Source organism: Lycium ferocissimum, chromosome 11 (assembly GCF_029784015.1).
Source record: "Lycium ferocissimum isolate CSIRO_LF1 chromosome 11, AGI_CSIRO_Lferr_CH_V1, whole genome shotgun sequence".
In the NCBI taxonomy this organism is placed as follows: Eukaryota; Viridiplantae; Streptophyta; class Magnoliopsida; order Solanales; family Solanaceae; genus Lycium; species Lycium ferocissimum.
In genome coordinates this window covers 21,285,768-21,304,077 of record NC_081352.1, presented here as the reverse complement: position 1 = coordinate 21,304,077, position 18,310 = coordinate 21,285,768, and the positions used below count along the sequence as shown (strand labels likewise).

At 35.0% G+C, this 18,310-nt stretch overlaps 1 protein-coding gene across 1 annotated transcript; it reads left to right on the top strand.

Moving 5' to 3' along the window:
- Window positions 1-317: 317 nt before the first annotated feature.
- LOC132038675 (probable amino-acid acetyltransferase NAGS1, chloroplastic) lies at window positions 318-17,105 on the top strand. Its single transcript, XM_059429362.1, has 10 exons — window positions 318-532; window positions 1,680-1,767; window positions 2,998-3,203; window positions 3,666-3,817; window positions 5,058-5,478; window positions 5,891-5,988; window positions 7,191-7,302; window positions 7,417-7,576; window positions 15,119-15,191; window positions 16,738-17,105. Exons 3-10 carry the CDS (start codon window positions 3,051-3,053, stop codon window positions 16,886-16,888), a joined length of 1,320 nt encoding a protein of 439 aa, XP_059285345.1. The 5' UTR covers window positions 318-532; window positions 1,680-1,767; window positions 2,998-3,050; the 3' UTR covers window positions 16,889-17,105.
- Window positions 17,106-18,310: the final 1,205 nt, after the last annotated feature.

Sequence of the window (18,310 nt, the reverse complement as noted above, 5' to 3'; positions counted from 1 at the left end):
TAAATTTATATTTTGTTCCAAATAAGATATAAAATGCATCCCATCTCAAAAGATGGGATATCCCTTCTTATCCCACTTATACTAAAATTATAAAAGATGATATAAAATAATCCCAATAGATGAGATAAATTAATCCCGGGATAATTTAGACTACCTACCAAACGACCCCTAATAGTGCAGAATGATATTCATGGTTGAGAGTGTCTTGTCGCCGCGCACCACCGATCAATATCTTACCTACCTAAAATAATAAATAATAATACCGGTCGAACCGAATTTAGTTACCGTTCAAATCAGTTTGTTCCCAATGTCAAGCCGTTGTACTCGAATTGTAAAACAATGTGAACTCCCAATTTTTTCTGTTTGGACACCTCCAATTAGAAATAGTCTGAAAGGGAGAGGAAAACTGTTATCTTTTGGAGTTAATTTAGCGAAGAGATTATCAATTAAGTGTGGTGTTTATGAGGAAAGGGATAGTAGTGGTAGTGCAGCTGGGTTTGATGTGAGCAATGCTATAAAGGATGATTTATTTGTAGGGTTTTTTCGAGAAGCTTGGCCTTATTTTCTAGCGCATAGAGGAAGTACTTTTGTTGTTTTAATTTCAGCTGAAATTGTTGATAGCAATCATTTGGATCATCTTCTAATGGCACGTTCCTACTTTTAACTTTGTGTTTTTCTCTCTCTGTCCCAAATTAGTTTGTTATGTTTTTTTGCTTTTTGAGCCAACTTTGATCAATATTTTAAAATGTGCTCCCTCTATTCCAATTTAAGTGTCTTAGTTTGACGGGGCATAAAGTTTGAGGAATAAAAAGAAAACTTGCCATGTATGATGTTAGAATTGTCTATTTACTAAATATAGAAAGAGGCACTCTTTTTGGATATACCAAAAAAGAAGAGTAAGACACTTAAATTAGGACGGATGGAGTACATTTTTTCATATCAAATTGATGCGGGAAAAGTTGCTAATTATAGTTGCTACTTATAGTACTTTTTGTATAGTTTCTGAATATCTTAATTTTAATTGTAAAATATTGAGTTGATTTAATCCAATTTAGCGTGATCAAGATTAGTGAAATTAACTCTCAAAAAGTGAAACACGAGAACTAATGTGGAATAGAGGGCTAGTTATCTACTCAGCGATATTCTATTTCTTGTTCGTTTTTCCTTTTCTAGTAGTGGCAGGTAAAAATTTGGAATTTTCTTAAAATTTGGTTAGAGATTTTTATAACTGCATGGATTAGTGTGTGATTTAGAGAAGTTTAACTTCTTAAAGAACTCTTAACTGACCAAAAATTTAAGATTTTTAATGGGTTTGTATAAAGCGAAAGGGATACAGTCAAACCTCTCTATAACAGTGTCATATGTCCAGTTTTTTTTTTTTTTTTTTTTTTTTTTTTTTTTTTAACGCTACAGCAAAATGTTGTCATAGGGAACTTATGATATAACATAACATTGAAATTGGTTTCAAAGAAAACTTGGATGTTATAGTGAAATGATGCTATAGAGAATGACTGTTACCGAGAGATCTGACTGTATAGAAGATTCATGTAGTCTGAGTTGGACTAGTTTGTGATTGAGTAGTCATTGATTGGTTTTTGGTAATAGTAAGTTCATTAGTTTGTTGATTTATCCCACTTTCAGTAATGTATGACGCTTGATTTACTCGCAAACTTTTGCAGGATATCTCTCTCCTTCATGGCCTGGGAATCAAATTTGTTCTTGTACCCGGAACTCATGTCCAAATTGATAGGTTTCTGGCTGAAAGAGGTGAGAACTGAGAAAAAATGCTGTTATTTTCTTTTCTTTGTTCATTTTGATATTGCTTAGTTTGTCGCCGCTACCTATGTTTTCTTCACTATTACTTATACTAATAACTAACAAACGTTTATTTGTTATTTCCTCTATTTGTTATTGTTTATTATTCTTAATGATAGACAAAATTTTCAACTTAGTCTCCACTTACAAAATTAGGTCAGTATTTACGTGAAGTCTTCGTATAGGTAAGTGTGAGATGTAGAGAACCTCTTGTTTTGGAGAACTCCTAATGTAATTTTTAAAAAACTTTGGAGTCCTTAGTATTGGAATAAAATGGACCTGAATGTGATTCTGTTGATTCATATAGCTGCCTTTGACTAGTTTGTGATTGATGCATACTAAATTAATTGATTATTTATCTCAGACGGAATATTGATGACTTTGTCTTAACTAAAATGTTTATTTTGCTTAAGAATTTTGATTTTCCTTGTCATGATGTTACTCTAGCCATGTTTTACTAACAAACTCTGAAGACATTAAACTATTAAAAGTCAGGAAAGTTTTAAATGGTATTCTTTCTCGAGTTTGGTTTGGCAATTTCTTGGGGGAAGCTGCCTGGGTCTGCTCTAAACAATGAAGAATTCAGGTTAAAGCTTGATCAACGTGCTAACGATGAGCTGGAGCTCATAACCTAGCAAATAATTTAGATGCAAGATCCTATTTCCTATTACATTGACTATAATACATTTCCAAAAATTACTACTATTAATATGGAGAAACTCAAAGCTCCGGTATCCGTTTTCATTCTTTTTTTTTTGTTTGTTTTTTTGAGTCAAAGGTAACCATTTGTATTAACCATAACTTAACATCTAAAAAATGTTAAGTTAAGAACTTTACAGAATCATACTTACAGCAAAAGTCAGTGCCCCTATTCAAAAGCTAAAACTTATACATTGCCAATTAAATCCATCCGGTATCCGTTTTCATTCATAGAAAGTGAAATCAATACCATCAATAGCTTTGACTAATTGCACGCAGAGGAGTTTAACAGTCTTACTATTCGAAGTCTTCTTATCTTTTCTTTTTGATTATCACCATGATATTATTTTTTCTTTTCCCTAAACTACAATTGTTTTCTATATTCTAAGAAAAATATTGTTTTTGAACTGTATATTCTAAGAAATTTTTCTCAGAACCAAATTTTTTCTCAGAACCAAGTGATTTGGTGACTCTTTCTTACAGGAAGTGAGCCCAAATATGTAGGCCGCTACAGAGTTACAGACACCGATTCACTGATGGCTGCAATGGATGCAGCTGGTAGGACTCGTCTTATGATAGAAGCAAAGTTGTCTCCTGGGCCATCATTGACTGGTGTCCGCCGGCATGGAGAAAATAGTCGCTGGCATGATGGTGTTAGTGTTGCTAGTGGTAATTTTATAGCAATGAAGGTGAGAATATGACCTCATTGCATAATGTAACATTATTATGAAATGTATTTTTCATTCTTTTTGGGATTTTAAGTTTGGCCTTTTTTCGTTTTTGGCCCAACACAACAACAACATAGCCAGTATAATCCCATCCCACAAGTGGGGTCTGGGGAGGCTAGGATGTACGTAGACCTTATCTCTACCTTTGTGGGGTAGAGCCTCTTTGTGGGGTAGAGAGGTTGTTTCTGATAGACACTGATTGTGTATATTATATGTATATTATATTTATATTTATGTATACAATATGTATATTATATGTATTTCTATACTTAAATATACAAAACCTATACATTTGCTGGCTATTTTGTAAATTAGATCACAGCAAGGCAATGAACTGTAATTATCTCTTTAAATTTTCTGCATTAAATGCCATTTCAATGACAATGAGGTTGACTTGGGATTTTCATTATAATTTTCCTGTAGAGAAGAGGTGTTGTAGAAGGAATCGATTATGCAGCGACTGGTGAAGTAAAGAAGATAGATGTTTCTCGAATTCGTGAGAGGCTTGATCAGGATAGCATCGTATTATTAAGCAATCTTGGTTATTCCAGCTCTGGAGAAGTTTTGAACTGCAAGTATGCTTTATCTCTTTTGATAGGTACCTTTGTTGATGTTATGCATCATTAGTCCTGCATCTTGTTCTACTTAAGTCTCTAAAATCAGTGAATAAACAGAATTTTCAGCTATATACTAAAGCGTAGTGATACATAAGACTTAAGCTTAATATTGGTCAATTCTGTTCTACTCTCTCTTTTAATCAAATTGGTAAATTGCCAATTCATTTTACTCTTAACTTATGGGACATTCTCCTTGTTTTACTCTTCAACTGTTTGACAGGAACAAAATGTTCCTTTTCCTTTTTTTGTTTTCGTGAAACTCGTGAACTTGGAAGATTACTATACTTAAGTCTCAGTGATAGGATCAAAATCCAGAAGTCAATCAAAGGGAAGTCTTCTGGTGAAAACTTAACACGTAAAAAATGGGAAATAACTTGTTACCATTTTTTTTAGAAAGGGGGAAATAACTAGCAATAATGTGATTTATGCCTAGGGTGCACGTCAACTATTATCAGACGAAGTGTAAAATTAACTACTGTAAAAGAAATGTCACTTCAGGTTGATCTCATTTGGGTCCACACTTTTGGATTTATGTATACTTGATTGAATAGGTTACACTCAACTTGGGTGGTTTCTTATCATAATGTTTACTTTACGTATCAATCAATTTCTTCACGATACATGTAATTTAGGACACAATTCAAAGACTCTCAACAGGGTGATAAGGAAGCACACCAATAACTTTCTCTGCTCTTGCTTCTTTTTCTTACAAGATAGTACTATTTTCTTATAAAACATATTGTGCGCGTGTGCACACAAACACACACATGTATGGGACAAAAATGACCCCCATCTATTGGAGGGGTGATATAGATGGAATTTCTTGAGTTAGAATTAGCCTAACATTGGACTTTGAACACATCTTTATCCCTCGCTATGGGTAGAAGCCAGTAATTTCACGATTTTATGGGTGTCGGAGCCCTCTGTGGGAATGCTATTTTCTTTAGGTCAATCTGCTTTTCTTGGGAACTTAGCTTGTTTTACACAGTGTTCATGTGTTTGCGGAGATCACTTCATTTCTTAATGTGTACTGGTTTGTCATTTTCCTACAAAACAATTTCTAATTAATTAAGCTAGATGCTCAGCACACAGCATTCCCGACTCATCAATCATGACTCAGTCTTTTGTGGATATGTTTTCTCTTTCCTTCTTTATTTTGCCTTGAGATTTTGATTGATAGTGTTCTATTTTATTGAAGCACATATGAAGTTGCCACAGCTTGTGCCTTGGCTCTAGGAGCGGAGAAACTGATTTGTATTATAGATGGTCCAATTCTTGACGAGTCCGGGCGCCTTATTCGTTTTTTAACTCTTCAAGATGCTGACATGCTGGTTCGCAAACGAGCAGAACAAAGTGAGACAGCAGCTAATTATGTGAAAGCTGTTAGTCAAGAGGACTTCCATTGTTTAGGTCAAAAGGGTTCCAATGGATCAGTCTCTTCCTACAATATGAACGGTTTTAGCCAACGATACAGTGTCACATTTCAGAATGGTGTTGGTTTTGAAAATGGGAATGGGCTTTGGTCCAGTGAGCAGGGTTTTGCCATTGGAGGACAAGAGAGGCTAAGTCGACTAAATGGTTATCTTTCAGAGTTAGCTGCAGCTGCTTTTGTGTGCAGAGTAAGATCCTTGCTGTCTACTCACTATATCTGCAGATTCATAAAATTGTCTAAACTAGACAATAATTGTCATCTTATTTACCCAAACTCTAAATATACAACAGAAAATTGCATATTACCTAAACTTGACTTTTGATGGCAGAAGGGGTAGATTTGGAATACATCTTCTCTTTGTTGTTAAACTTCTTTTATTATAGCTTGTGCAGTAGAGATATGTATATTTACAGAATACTATGGCTATATGGTTTGCCGTGTCTAGTAAATATCATCTTTCACAGTGATCAATCATCTCACTGCTTCACTTGAGGAAATTCTCATGTCTCTAATAAATTGACACCTCATTTATCAATATGATATCTCTATTGGCTTATTGGTTAAAACTTTTGCCAATTATGTACTCCATTTGCCATCAGGGAGGTGTTCAAAGAGTTCACCTGCTGGATGGTACTATTGGTGGAGTTTTACTAAAGGAATTGTTCCAAAGAGATGGAGTTGGGACAATGGTAGCTAGGTATGCAATCTTGATGAAATATTGATTGTAATTCAGTCAATGCATGTTGATATTCAGTTTTCCACATTTTCATCATTTCCTCTTTAACTTGATCAGTGATATTCACTTTTCTCTGTATTTATCAACCGTCAGATCCATGGTAAAAGTAGCTCACAGTCAAAGCAAGTCATGAAATAATCTACAATTAACGAGCTCAGTAGGTTAAGAGTGACAAATTGGGCTAAAGCGAGCCCCCTTTCACCATCATGATCAAAACACCACCAAAGGTGGATAAGAATAGCAGGAAATTACTGTCCTATTATTTCTATCCAAATTAAACATTTCCTTTTCTTACTGGAGAAATCCATGGTGCAACTTAAAAGATTCAATCCTCTAGGACACGTTTGGTATATGATTATTAGAAGTAATATCCAGAATTTCTTGAGATGTTTAACCAGCTACGTATGTTGCCAAAATAAACTTAGCCTTCTTTTACATTGATATATAGAACTTCACGGGCACTGAGAACCTGCTGTCTCTAGTTGTCTGATCCCTCCCAATTTGACATTATATTTCTCACGATAGTAGTTCATGACTGCTCTGTATCAACAGTTGTACTCTCAGTCGGATAATTATGTTAGGACATAGCTAGTTGATTTTTATGACTACACTTCAACTAAATGTGCATGAATATAATCTACAATTAACGAGCTCAGTAGGTTAAGAGTAACAAATTGGGCTAAAGCGAGCCTCCTTTCACCATCATGATTAGAACACCACCAAAGTTGGAGAAGAATAGCAGGAAATTACTGTCCTATTATTTCTATCCAAATTAGACATTTCCTTTTCTTACTGGAGAAATCCATGGTGTAACTTAAAAGATTCAATCCTCTAGGACACATTTGGTATATGATTATTAGAAGTAATATCCAGAATTTCTTGAGATGTTTAACCAGCTAATTATGTTGCCAAAATAAACTTAGCCTTCTTTTACATTGATATGTATAGAACTTCACGAGCACTGAGAACCTGCATGTCTCTGGTTGTCTGACCCTTCCCAATTTGACATTATATTTCTCACGATAGTATTTCATAATTGCCCTGTCTTAACAGTTGTACTCTCAGTCGAATAATAATTATGTTAGGACATAGCTAGTTGATTTTTGCTAATACTTTTTATGACTATACTTCAACTAAGATGTGCATGAATCTCTCTTCCTCAGTGATCTTTACGAAGGAACACGAGTGGCTAGGCTGTCAGATATTTCTGGGATCAAACAATTATTACAACCTCTAGAAGAGTCTGGAACATTGATCAGAAGGAGTGAGGAAGAGGTTACTCTTGATGCTTTTTATTATGCTCGAATAGTTTTTAAATCGGCTTTTACTTGGTTAATGTTTGTATATCATTTTTCTTTTTCATAATTATGTGATTTTAACTTGTTCTAGCTTGTGGAGGCGCTGCATTCATTCATTGTTGTGGAGAGAGAAGGGCACGTTATAGCTTGTGCTGCTCTCTTTCCTTACTTTGAAGAAAAATGTGGAGAGGTTGCTGCTATTGCTGTTTCTCCTGATTGTCGTGGCCAAGGACAAGGGGACAAATTACTTGGTATAGTGAATCTTTCCTCATAGTAAAGCCATTTATTCTTCGCGGTATATAATGCTTGTAGCAATTTCAGGATGTTGTGATTATTGGCATTTGTTTTATGAAGTTGCAAACGCACTAACAAGAGGACAATCTAAAATTTAAGATATTTCCTGAAGCCTTTAATCACTTGGATAAGCACACAATAGAAAGAAGTCACTTTAATTTTGTGTACTTTTGGTTTTTTTATCTATTGAGGATCAGCTATACGCTTGGAATAAGCACTTGCAGAAGCAACAGCCTGTCCGGTCTAAGCATTTTTCGTTTTTCAGTTATGGAGAAACATAGCAATCTGTCCAAAGATCGACACCGCTTGCCCTTCCGATCCATTATCCTTATTTCGGTCCAAGGTTAAAGTAAAAGTTTTGTTACTTCTATAAAATTGGTCCGAATTGTAAGAAGAAAATGAGGGAGCTTAAGAATCTTGTGCGGAGGACGAATTTGCATATGGTTATGCTGGTAGTAATACTACCAATATCTATATGTTGTATCTGTCTGCTTGTGCCTATTAATTGGTTTACACAGGAACATGTTTACTAATAATGTGATCCTAGATAGTACGGAGTCTACAGCGGGTGGTTCTGATATATCTGATATATCAAGTGGATGATTGACTCGTGCCAAGACCAAGAGTGTTCAAGGAATACCATGTTTGGAGATTTGGGATTCTACAAACTAGTTGAGGAGAATATCATTGCACAATACTGGTCAGTGTGCCGTATTGGCTACCCAAGGAGTATATAAATGTCAAGTTTTGGGTTAATGGTACTTCAGATCAATGACCTGGATGCTTTTCTGCCACTCCCAGGTGAATGGCTTGGAACCATATAACTGATCGGGATTCTTTTCTCTGCCATCCCTAAATCACTGACTTTAATTGGAATCAGATCATTGATCTGGAGTACCTTTAACCCAAAATTTGACATTTAGATGCTCGCGGGGTAGCCAGTGTGCCCTGCTGACTCGTATTCTGCAACAGTGTTATCTCAGTTGTTTGTAGCAATCCCTAAGCCTCCAGATGTGGTATTCCTTGAATAATCTTGGTCTTGCTGCGAGATAACGGTCCCCTATATATCTCGGAATCGTCCGAAATGAGCTCCGACTATCTGGACTATCCAAGATTCTGTCAAATTCTCCCTCTTGATGAGATTTGTCCGCGAATCTGCCATAGACACAAATATAAAGCAAATCACAACCGAAGTCGCTCAAGATTTCCTTGGTTGAAATAATCCCAATAGTCCGTCCTCTTACACTAAAAAAAGGATGATTGCCCAAAAGGATGGTGAGTTGTTGATAGCATCCATGGAAGCTCAATCCCATTAGGATAAGAATGAAGCTTTGGCAGCTCCAAGTGGCCAATGACAAGATCCCAGACCAAGAAACTTCAAGACCAACTCATTGGCCTGCAAACACAAATTAAAAGGTGTGTTGTTCTGGAAGAAAAGTTCAAGTCCAAAGGCGATGAATCAACTGTCTTACAATTAATATGTGGCCCAAGCTGAAGTCCAGGAAGAGGGAGACTGGCCACCCAAAATCAGTCCTTGAAGAGGACCAAAGGGGCGCCTAAAGGAGCTGAAACTTAGCTTGAAAAGGGGCCAAAAGGGAGCCCAAATGGAGTCCAAAATGATAATACAAAGGATGGGAAGATCCAAGAACTTGAGGAAATATTCAAAAGAAATGCGGAAGCAATGAAATACTAGGTTTAAGATAACAAGAAAATGAGAAATGAAAAGGACGTGTACATTCAAGGAAAAAGATCCAAGAATACCAAGATAATAGTTAATCTAGATTTGGCAAGATTCAAGTAACAACACATTGATTATTAAAGCAATCAAATGCCTTTACTTGAGAAGCGAATCAAAGCTTAGATTCGGATCTTGACCTCTTCGTGAGTTACATGAGACAACAATTTGTGATGGATACTAATCGCCTTTTAAGAATACCAAGAAATAATCAGAGATATCTAAGAAGAAATTATCTTACTACCTTGAGCTATGAAACTATTTTAGGTTGAAAAATAAAACCCAAAGTAAAAGTCACCAAAGGTCCAAAAGAATTCTCAAAGTAATAACATTCATCTATTCAAAGTTGATCTACTCTGAAAGAGAGTACTCCTATTTATAGGAATAAAAGGTGGCTTCTAAGCTTCTGCTTTCCCATTGTTTTTTTTTGTACTTTTTTGATATGCTTTTACTTGAGCTGAGGGTCAATCGGAAACAACCTATCTACCTCTCGAGTTAGGGTAAAGGTCTGTGGGATTACATCGGGTATGTTGTTGTTCTTGTAAAAGGTGGTTGTTAACCCTAATAAGAAACCCTAAAAGGGTGGCTCCAAGTTCGTAGATAGGACGGGCTCCAAGTTCTTCGGTAGGGCTGGTTTGAGCTCATTTTGGGCCAGATTGGGCTGTTGGTTATGGGCTCCTCTTGGGTGCTCCTTTTGGCCCCTTTTGAGCTAATTTTCAACTCCTTTCGGCGGCCCTTTGGTCCTCTTCAAAGGCTGATTTATCTTCCTCTTGGACTTCAACTTGGACCACAAAATAAGTGTAAGGCGTGGTTAATTCACCACCTTTGGACTTGAATTCTTCTTCCCAAATAGGACACCTTTTAATTTTTGTTTGCAGCCCAATGAGTTGGCCTTGAAGTTTCTTATTTTCGGATTTTGTCATTGGCCTTCTTGGAGCTTCATTCTTATCCATTTATGGAGTTGAGCTTCCATGGATGCTATCACAATACCAGCAGCTCAATTTGGGCTCAAAACCAGCCCTACCTAGGAACTTGGAGCCACCCTACCTAGAAATTTGAAGCCGCCCACTTTTTGTTATTTCTTAGTTTTAGATTAATATTTTAGGTTTTTTTATTAAGGGTGGCAGCCACCTTTTATTCCTACAAATAGGAGTTCCTTCTTTCATTGTACAACAACTTCGAATAGATGAATGATCTTACTTTGAGAGTTCTTTTGAACCTTTGATGACTTTCACTTTGGGATTTATCTTTCAACCTAAACTAGTTCATAGTTCAAAATAATAAGATAATTTCTTCTTGATATCTCCGATTTGAGTGTTCATCGATCTGGTGAATCTATATTCATCGAGGTGGTGAGACGAGGTATAGCGCAGTGGTCAGAGCATCGCTTTTGGGCAAAAAGGGCCAGTCTCGGTTAGATGATAAATCAAACAGCGCAAAGCATTAAATAAAGGCATGATGAATCTAGACATTACCGTCAATGACTTGTTATATATCAAAACATCATTATACAAAATAACAATGTCACTAACATAAGTTTTAGGAGTTAGTTTATTACCTGCAATAATACCTTAAGGTTTCAACTAACCAATCGAATATGAGAAAATAAGTAAAAAAAAATCACTTATTTGCTAAAAACAAATTGTCTAGAAAAACATTTTTCTCCATACCAAACACACCCTCTTAACTTTTCTAGGAAGCTTAAGCATTAAAATGATTCAATTATACATATCGTATTTACCAATGGAACGTGATCACCTAGTATTACCCCATGTGATGGCTCTAAGTTTGGAATTTTGTTTGTTGTATTTCAGTCATACACCTGCAAATAAGGATTAGAATACCAAAAGGTTTAACCACAACAGAAGTTAACCACCGACCATTCTTCCTCCACCAAACAAGGTTTATTCTCTAGCACACTCCTGGATTTACCAATCACTTTTTGAATACGATCGGTTATGTGGGAAAGATTTCACAATGGGTGAGGCACAACCAACGAAAGGTGTGTGAGGCTCCCTTCATTTTTTGACACCTGGATAAACGAGGCCCGTTTGTCTACTTTAAAGCTAGATTAAAACTAAGAAGAGAGAGAAAGTATATTTATAATTGGTATGGGTCCTGGCAGACACAATAAATTGTGTTAAATAAATCTAAATATGCAATGGAAGTGGATTGTGGGTTCCACGTTTTATGGATTCTTTACTGCTCATTCATACCAAAACCAAAAAAGAAAAAGTTCTAGACTTTTTTCTTCTTCAACAAAACTTTGCTTCTTCCTTCTAAACCAAATGATGGTCCTCTTGGTTCTATTCCAAATACTTTAACCAAAAATAAATATTAGTACGTGTTTACCGATTCAAATTAAACACGAAATTTATTTGAATATCGGGGTTTAAATCTTGATTGGCCTCCTTGCTGATGCCAAAATAAAAAAGTTGACATCCTTGTTGATGCTAGAAAAGAATCAAAAAATTGTTGTCAAGATCTTTTTTTTTTTTTTTGCCTCTAAATCTAAGCTTGATTGAGGGAAAAGGATATATTCGCATTCCTTCTATTTTTGTTGTATTATCTTTTGTTTTTACTTATTGATTTGCTTTCAATTGTAAAAGTAGACAAATGGGCCCACTATCCAGGTGTCAAAAAAGGAATGTGAGGTTCCACACATTTTGTTGGTTGTGCCTCACCCATAGTAAAAATTTTGAACGAAAGGGGTGTGAGGCTCCATTCCCTTTTTTACACCTGGATACAATGGGCCCATTTGTCTAATTCTACAAATTAAAGCAAATTAATAAGTAAAAACAAAGTATGAATAGTGCAACAAAAATGGAGGGAACGAGAATATATCCTTTTCCCCTAATTACAGTTTCTGCAGATCACATCTAAACCAAGCAAAGTAAATTGCACCCAAGCAAAAATACACCATTGGTGATCAACATTTTTTTAAAGAGACACCCCAATCTTACTCAAGTAAATGAACAGAAACTCTATTCTAAATGTATAAATCTATGAACTCTTTTCTTTTCAAATTCAAACATGCAGTTACATGGATATTCACACAATACTTTCACCCAACTTTTGACTCAAAACTCCGGTTTGCAATCTGAAGCTCGCATTCAAAGCCAAGGGCTCAACCAACAAATATTTGAAGGGAATTAAATTTGATCTTTGAAGCACATTTTACTGCAGAATCTATTTTTTGGACAATATATCTATAATTTAGCAGTAAAAATTAGTGCAACAAGTATTTTTTGTATATTGATACTAGAAAGACATGCAAAAAGATTCATAGAAATCTAAATTCTGTCAAGCATTTATAATATTCTTTTTTCTTAGTTGTATGGGCAATAGAAAAAGAAACCATGATAACCAAAGAAAGATTCATACCCGGAAAACATGGATAAATGAAAATAGTAGGAGAAGATCCTAGTTAATTGAGCTAGATTTAGAGGCAAAGAACTAAGATCTCGACATCAATTTTTTTGATTCCTTTTTAGCATCAAAAAGGATGTCAGCTTTTTTTATTTTTATTTTTTATTTTATTATAAAAAAGGACGCCAATCAAGATTTAAACACCAATCTTCAAATAAATTTCATGTTTGATTTGAATAGTTGAACATGTAATTTTTTATTTTTGATAGAGCTATTCGGAATAGAATCAACAGGACCATCATTTGGTTTAGGAAGAAGCAACAATTTGTTGAAGAAGAAGAAAAGTTCAAAACTTTCCTTTTTGGTTTTGGTATGAATGAGCAGCAAAGAAGTTATAAAACATGGATCCCACAATCTACTTTCGTTGCATTTTTAGATTTATTTCAAACAATTTATTGTGTCGGCTGGGACCATATCAATTATAAATATACTTTTTCTCTCTTTTCAGTTTTATTCTAAGTTTTAAAGTAGACAAATGGGCCCACTATCCATGTGTAAAAAACGGAATGGAGCCTCACACACCTATCAACCTGTTGTGCTTCACCCATAGTAAAATTTTCGTTATGTGGTAACTTCAAAATCAAGATTCTCGGCTTCTATTTCAAGAAACTCTTTCCTACATAAAAGTATCGCGAAAACTAAAACAAGAAAGTGTTAATAGGTTAGAAAATAAACAAGAGAGTTTCCCACTCAATCTCTCATTTTTTTGCTCTTTCATTGTCTTTTCCTCATCACTTCAGCATTTTTGGTTACTCTCTATTTTTCTCTCTTGCTTCACCTCTCCTTGTTTTACCACACTTTGCTCACTTGACATCCCGCTAACTCACACCATACTGCTTCTCCTTTTTTCTCTTTTGGGGTGTAAACATGCGATCCCCTCCTCCTCTCAAACTTTTCTGTCTCAATCTCACTTTTGTTTGGAGTATTATGGTTTTTACAAAACATAACATCATTTATGGGATTCTCTTATATGGAATGATAACTTCTTATTCTCTCTTTTAAGTCATCCCAAGTAATACTTAGTCGTCATAATCTCTCACATGGTTTATAACATAAATTACATCTTTCTCTTGAACGTTGTGAGAGAGCAATTGAAACCAACTCCAACTTTTTTCCCATTCCAAGTAGATGTCATTACAAGCAAAGATCTCCATTTGAGGTTCCCACTGGACATAGGCTTCCCATTTAGATATAATGCACAATTTTGGCACTACAATCTACTATTATTCCTTTTGCACTTCCTTCATGATTATCCATTCCTCCAAACTTCCTTGTACCTCTGCAAGAAATCTCGAGAGCAAACAATTAGATCTAAAAGTTCCTCATCAACACCCTTACCCTTATGTGTTTTCCCTCGAAGATGTCACTCAATTCTCATGTTTCTCTCAATACAGGCTTTTACTCGCCCTAATAATGTCACTCAATTCTCACCCTTACAGTCTGGCCTTTTTCTGTCCTATGAATATTTCAAAAGTTCGAGATCAACTCACTGAAACTACCAAAAATTATTGAATTTCTTGAGGTAATTTTCTAGAGTGGAACTGATGTGAACAAAAAAAGGACGATAAAAGCTAACGGATTATTAGAATCAACAAAATCCAAGGAAATAAAGCACGAAAGAATTGGCGTGAATGAAATACTGAGTTCAAATATTAAGAACATGTTAATGCAAACTAGCACTAGATTGTTCTTAAAAAGAATTTAATTTTTTTCCCAACAATGGAAGATTTTAGTGTAGCCAAAGATCTATCAAGATTCTTTCCTCCTGTTTCTTTTGTTTTCTAATAATTCTTATCTAGACAATAACAATAATGAAAACAACCTTCGTTTTTTTTTTTTTTTTTTTTTTTTTTTTAAATAAACAATAACTAAGAAACGAGGGCTTATAGGAATAAGCCCAAGCCAAAGCTCTGATACTAGGTTATTGATCTTGGAATACCTTTAACTCAAAACTTGACATTTAGAGCATCAACTCGTATAATGTTCTTCTCAACTTGTTTGTAGCAATTCCCAAGCTCCAAACAAGGTATTCCTTGAACTCTCCTAGTCTTGGCACGAGTCACGGTCCAATAAACATCTGGAAATTTTTCGCAATAGGCTCCATACTATCTGGCTATCCAGAATCTTATCGAGTAATTTCTCATAGTCGTGCTTTGTTGGTCTTCACTTTAATGAAGAATGTTGTGCTCTTAAAAGTTGAGACAAACTGTTATGTGTTTACTTCTCTTCTATCTAATTAAATGCAGTTGGTGTCCTTGAACTTTTTGGTCTGAATTATAATTTTAAGCTTATTATGCAATGGCCGTAACTTTCTATTCCAAAAATAAAATTGCAGATTACATTGAGAAGAAGGCATCCTCCCTTGGATTGCAAATGCTGTTCCTGCTTACAACTCGCACAGCTGATTGGTACGTTCGTTTCCACTTTCCTGTACCCTGGCCAATGATTGCTGAACTAAAATGCAACGGACAATGGCAGCTAACAGTGTGTCATCAAACTTGTTGCAATATTTAAACTGAATTTGAGAATGTAGATCCTTAGTCACTTCAACAAGGAGATAAACCTAAGATGCTATCAAGGTTATAATGGAAAAAGAAGAGTTTCTATTGGTTGACTAATATATTATTATTACTTGTTTTATGGGTATACGCGCTTGTGCGTGTAGTCCATATCAATGAGTATAAAATTTTAAAAATCACATAAATATGTATTAAACAATGTGTTTGAGTTATAAAATAGAATTTAAAAAGTATAAGCTCTTTGAAATGATAGATGTTGATCCTATTTAGTTAATTCAATAAAAGAAAAAGCTGTCCCATAAAAGGAAAATATCAAGAAACAGAAGGTAATATAGTGGCAGCAACTCATGAGCTTTCTGAGTAGTTGCCTAGAATTTAATTACCATGACATGAGAATTGGGGAAAAGGGTGAATAAAGGAAAAGACAAAGTCTTACGCACATGTGAATTACCTGCAACACGTGCCCAGAAATAGATGCTAAAATAGAATATAGCGGCTCCTTTATGGAACTTGTTGACCACCTGTTAAATTATGGTTCAAAGTCACATTTATTATGCATTTTATAAAGAGAATCCAAAATTGGAATTTTCAGAGAAGATAAAAGAACGTGTAGTTTGTATTGTTTTGAGTAGAGTTATAGAATTTGACCTGTCAATTAATAATAATGAAAAACGATTCATCTACCCCTTCCGATCCAAAAGAGAAACTACATATCTTCTCTATCTGACAGTTTATTCTCTTTCAAATGATTCTTCCTTATAACAAAGGTTTATCTTAGAGTTAGTGTGGCGCCATGAAGTGATTGTTTTCATTATGACGAGGCTTGGATAAACCCAATCGATCTCATGGGGGAATTTCATTCTTTATTCATCAAGGGGTGAAATACTTCCTATAGTTTTTGGGTGATCTGGGGTTCCTAATGCCATTATTTATGTTAAGAGTGTATCAGCTTTACCTTGTTCGAATCAAGTTGTTTCATAATAAAGAAGTGCTAATCCCCTCAATCCGTTTTTCTTTTCTTTTTCTTCTCTTTTGCCGTCTATGTCATTGGTCAAATCTCCTTCTGTTTGTCCATCTTTATTTAAGATATGCGCATTGGCCTGGATTTTGTTGACCTTATATGCAGCCAGCTTATATAAGTGCAGAAACGCTCCTCTAAATCTTTAAACTATTCTACAATTCCAAATCCTTAATAGACCTTTTGAATTTTTGTCTGTCCCACTCCTTTATATATACAAGAACTCTCACCATAAAGCTCTTTTTTTTTTTTTTTTTTTTTTTTTTTTTTCTTTTTTTCAAGAAGCTCACCATTAAGCTTTTTTATTGAAATTTGATTCATGAAGTGTTCAATTTTGAGACTGGATTTGGTCCTTGAACAAGAAAAATATCATTAATATATGTGTTTTTTTGGTTAAATGTTGATATGATGTTATAGGTTTGTGAGGCGCGGTTTTTCTGAATGTTCCATCGAACGCATACCAGCTCAAAGAAGGAAAAGGATTAATCTCTCTCGTAGGTCGAAGTATTACATGAAGAAGCTGCTACCTGATAGAAGTGGTATACGCTTCGACAGCCCCTTTTCATAAGAACAAAAAGGAGTTTCTTATCTCTATAGCGGCTCTGCAATAAGCTTGGATTAAGTGGACAATCCTTGTTATCCTGTATCGGATAAGTGTAATCATAGCAAAGAAGTATAAAAAGATGTGCCTGTATAGTAAGTACAAATATAAAATTTCAGGTTTGTAATATTGTCTGCTTCATAAAGTGGCCTATACTTGATTTGGCTGCTAATATTCATCTGTCTGTCATAAAATAAAATGGGTACTAGAATTAAGAAGCAATAAAGGCACGAAGAGTGAGAGAAACGAGCAGTACTATTTCTTTTCTTTTACTATTTTTGGGATATCTTTACATATCAACTTTCAGGCTATATATAATACCTCAATACTTGGAATAGTGTTATTGCTACAGTACACAATACTTGAAGTGGTGTGTTTTCTACAGTACACAAGCGGGCCATTGCATCCACATCGTCCATTCACAACACGGTTCTTTTTTTTTTTTTTTTTTTTTTTTTTTTGCTTTTTGGGTGTTGTGGGGGGGGGGGGGGTGGTTTATGTTGAGGTAACGAAAGTTGAAGAAGGTTACTTCCTGTGATCCATAGATGGTCGTTTGATTTCTTGTAGATTTTGAGTGTATTTGAATTGAGCCTCTAGCTAAGTTGATCTACTGGTACATTAATCATCCTAAGTATAAGCTACCATACATCACAGGAATTGACATTCTTCATTTACACATTTGTTATTTTTTTTATCTACATATAATATTTATGTGTATGGTATCCTTTTACCTGCTTGTAACTCACCGGATATAGTATATCATATGGTCTAGGAATTGACAATTTGCAGATTCAGTGACTTCAACTCTGGATGTCTCCAAAATGGGACAATTGTTAGGAAACAAGGAAGATTATGACTTTATCATTTTGTGTGTTCTATATAAACGTATGTCTCCAAAATGGGACAATTGTTAGGAAACAAGGAAGATTATGACTTCATCATTTTGTGTGTTCTATATAAACATAAAAGATGGCTTCCTTAAAATAGAATATTTGGAAGTTGGTAAAGACCCGTACCTTATTTCAGTACGGAAACCCTGGGACATTGGCTTCTGCAAACAGTGAACTTTCAAGGATTGCATCCCCGCATAATCTATGTTGTAGTCTGCAACTGATTCAGCTTCCGCTTTTGGGAGATCAAACAGAACTCGATTAGTTTCTGCTAACGAGATATAAAGAGAGAGCCTTCACATCTTTCTGAAGTGTTTCTTTCAATATCTTCAATTTGTTCTCAACTCATTTAAAGTGGAAAAGAATCAAAAGTTCGAGTTAATTTTTAAGTTCCACTTCAATGTAAGAAAGTTCGAAAAATTATCCAAATAGCCATTCTTAGGACTGGTTGTTGAAAGATAGTTGCCATTTGAAATGGAATTGAATAATAGTCAATTTT

What these genes read in the sequence shown, in the direction of transcription:
- LOC132038675 (XM_059429362.1), top strand. Translation starts at nt 3,051, where the DNA reads ATGGCTGCAATGGATGCAGCTGGTAGGACTCGTCTTATGATAGAAGCA. An exon ending in GGAGAAGTTTTGAACTGCAA is followed by an intron (nt 3,818 to 5,057) that starts GTATGCTTTATC and finishes ATTTTATTGAAG; the next exon opens with CACATATGAAGTTGCCACAG. An exon ending in ACAACTCGCACAGCTGATTG is followed by an intron (nt 15,192 to 16,737) that starts GTACGTTCGTTT and finishes ATGATGTTATAG; the next exon opens with GTTTGTGAGGCGCGGTTTTT.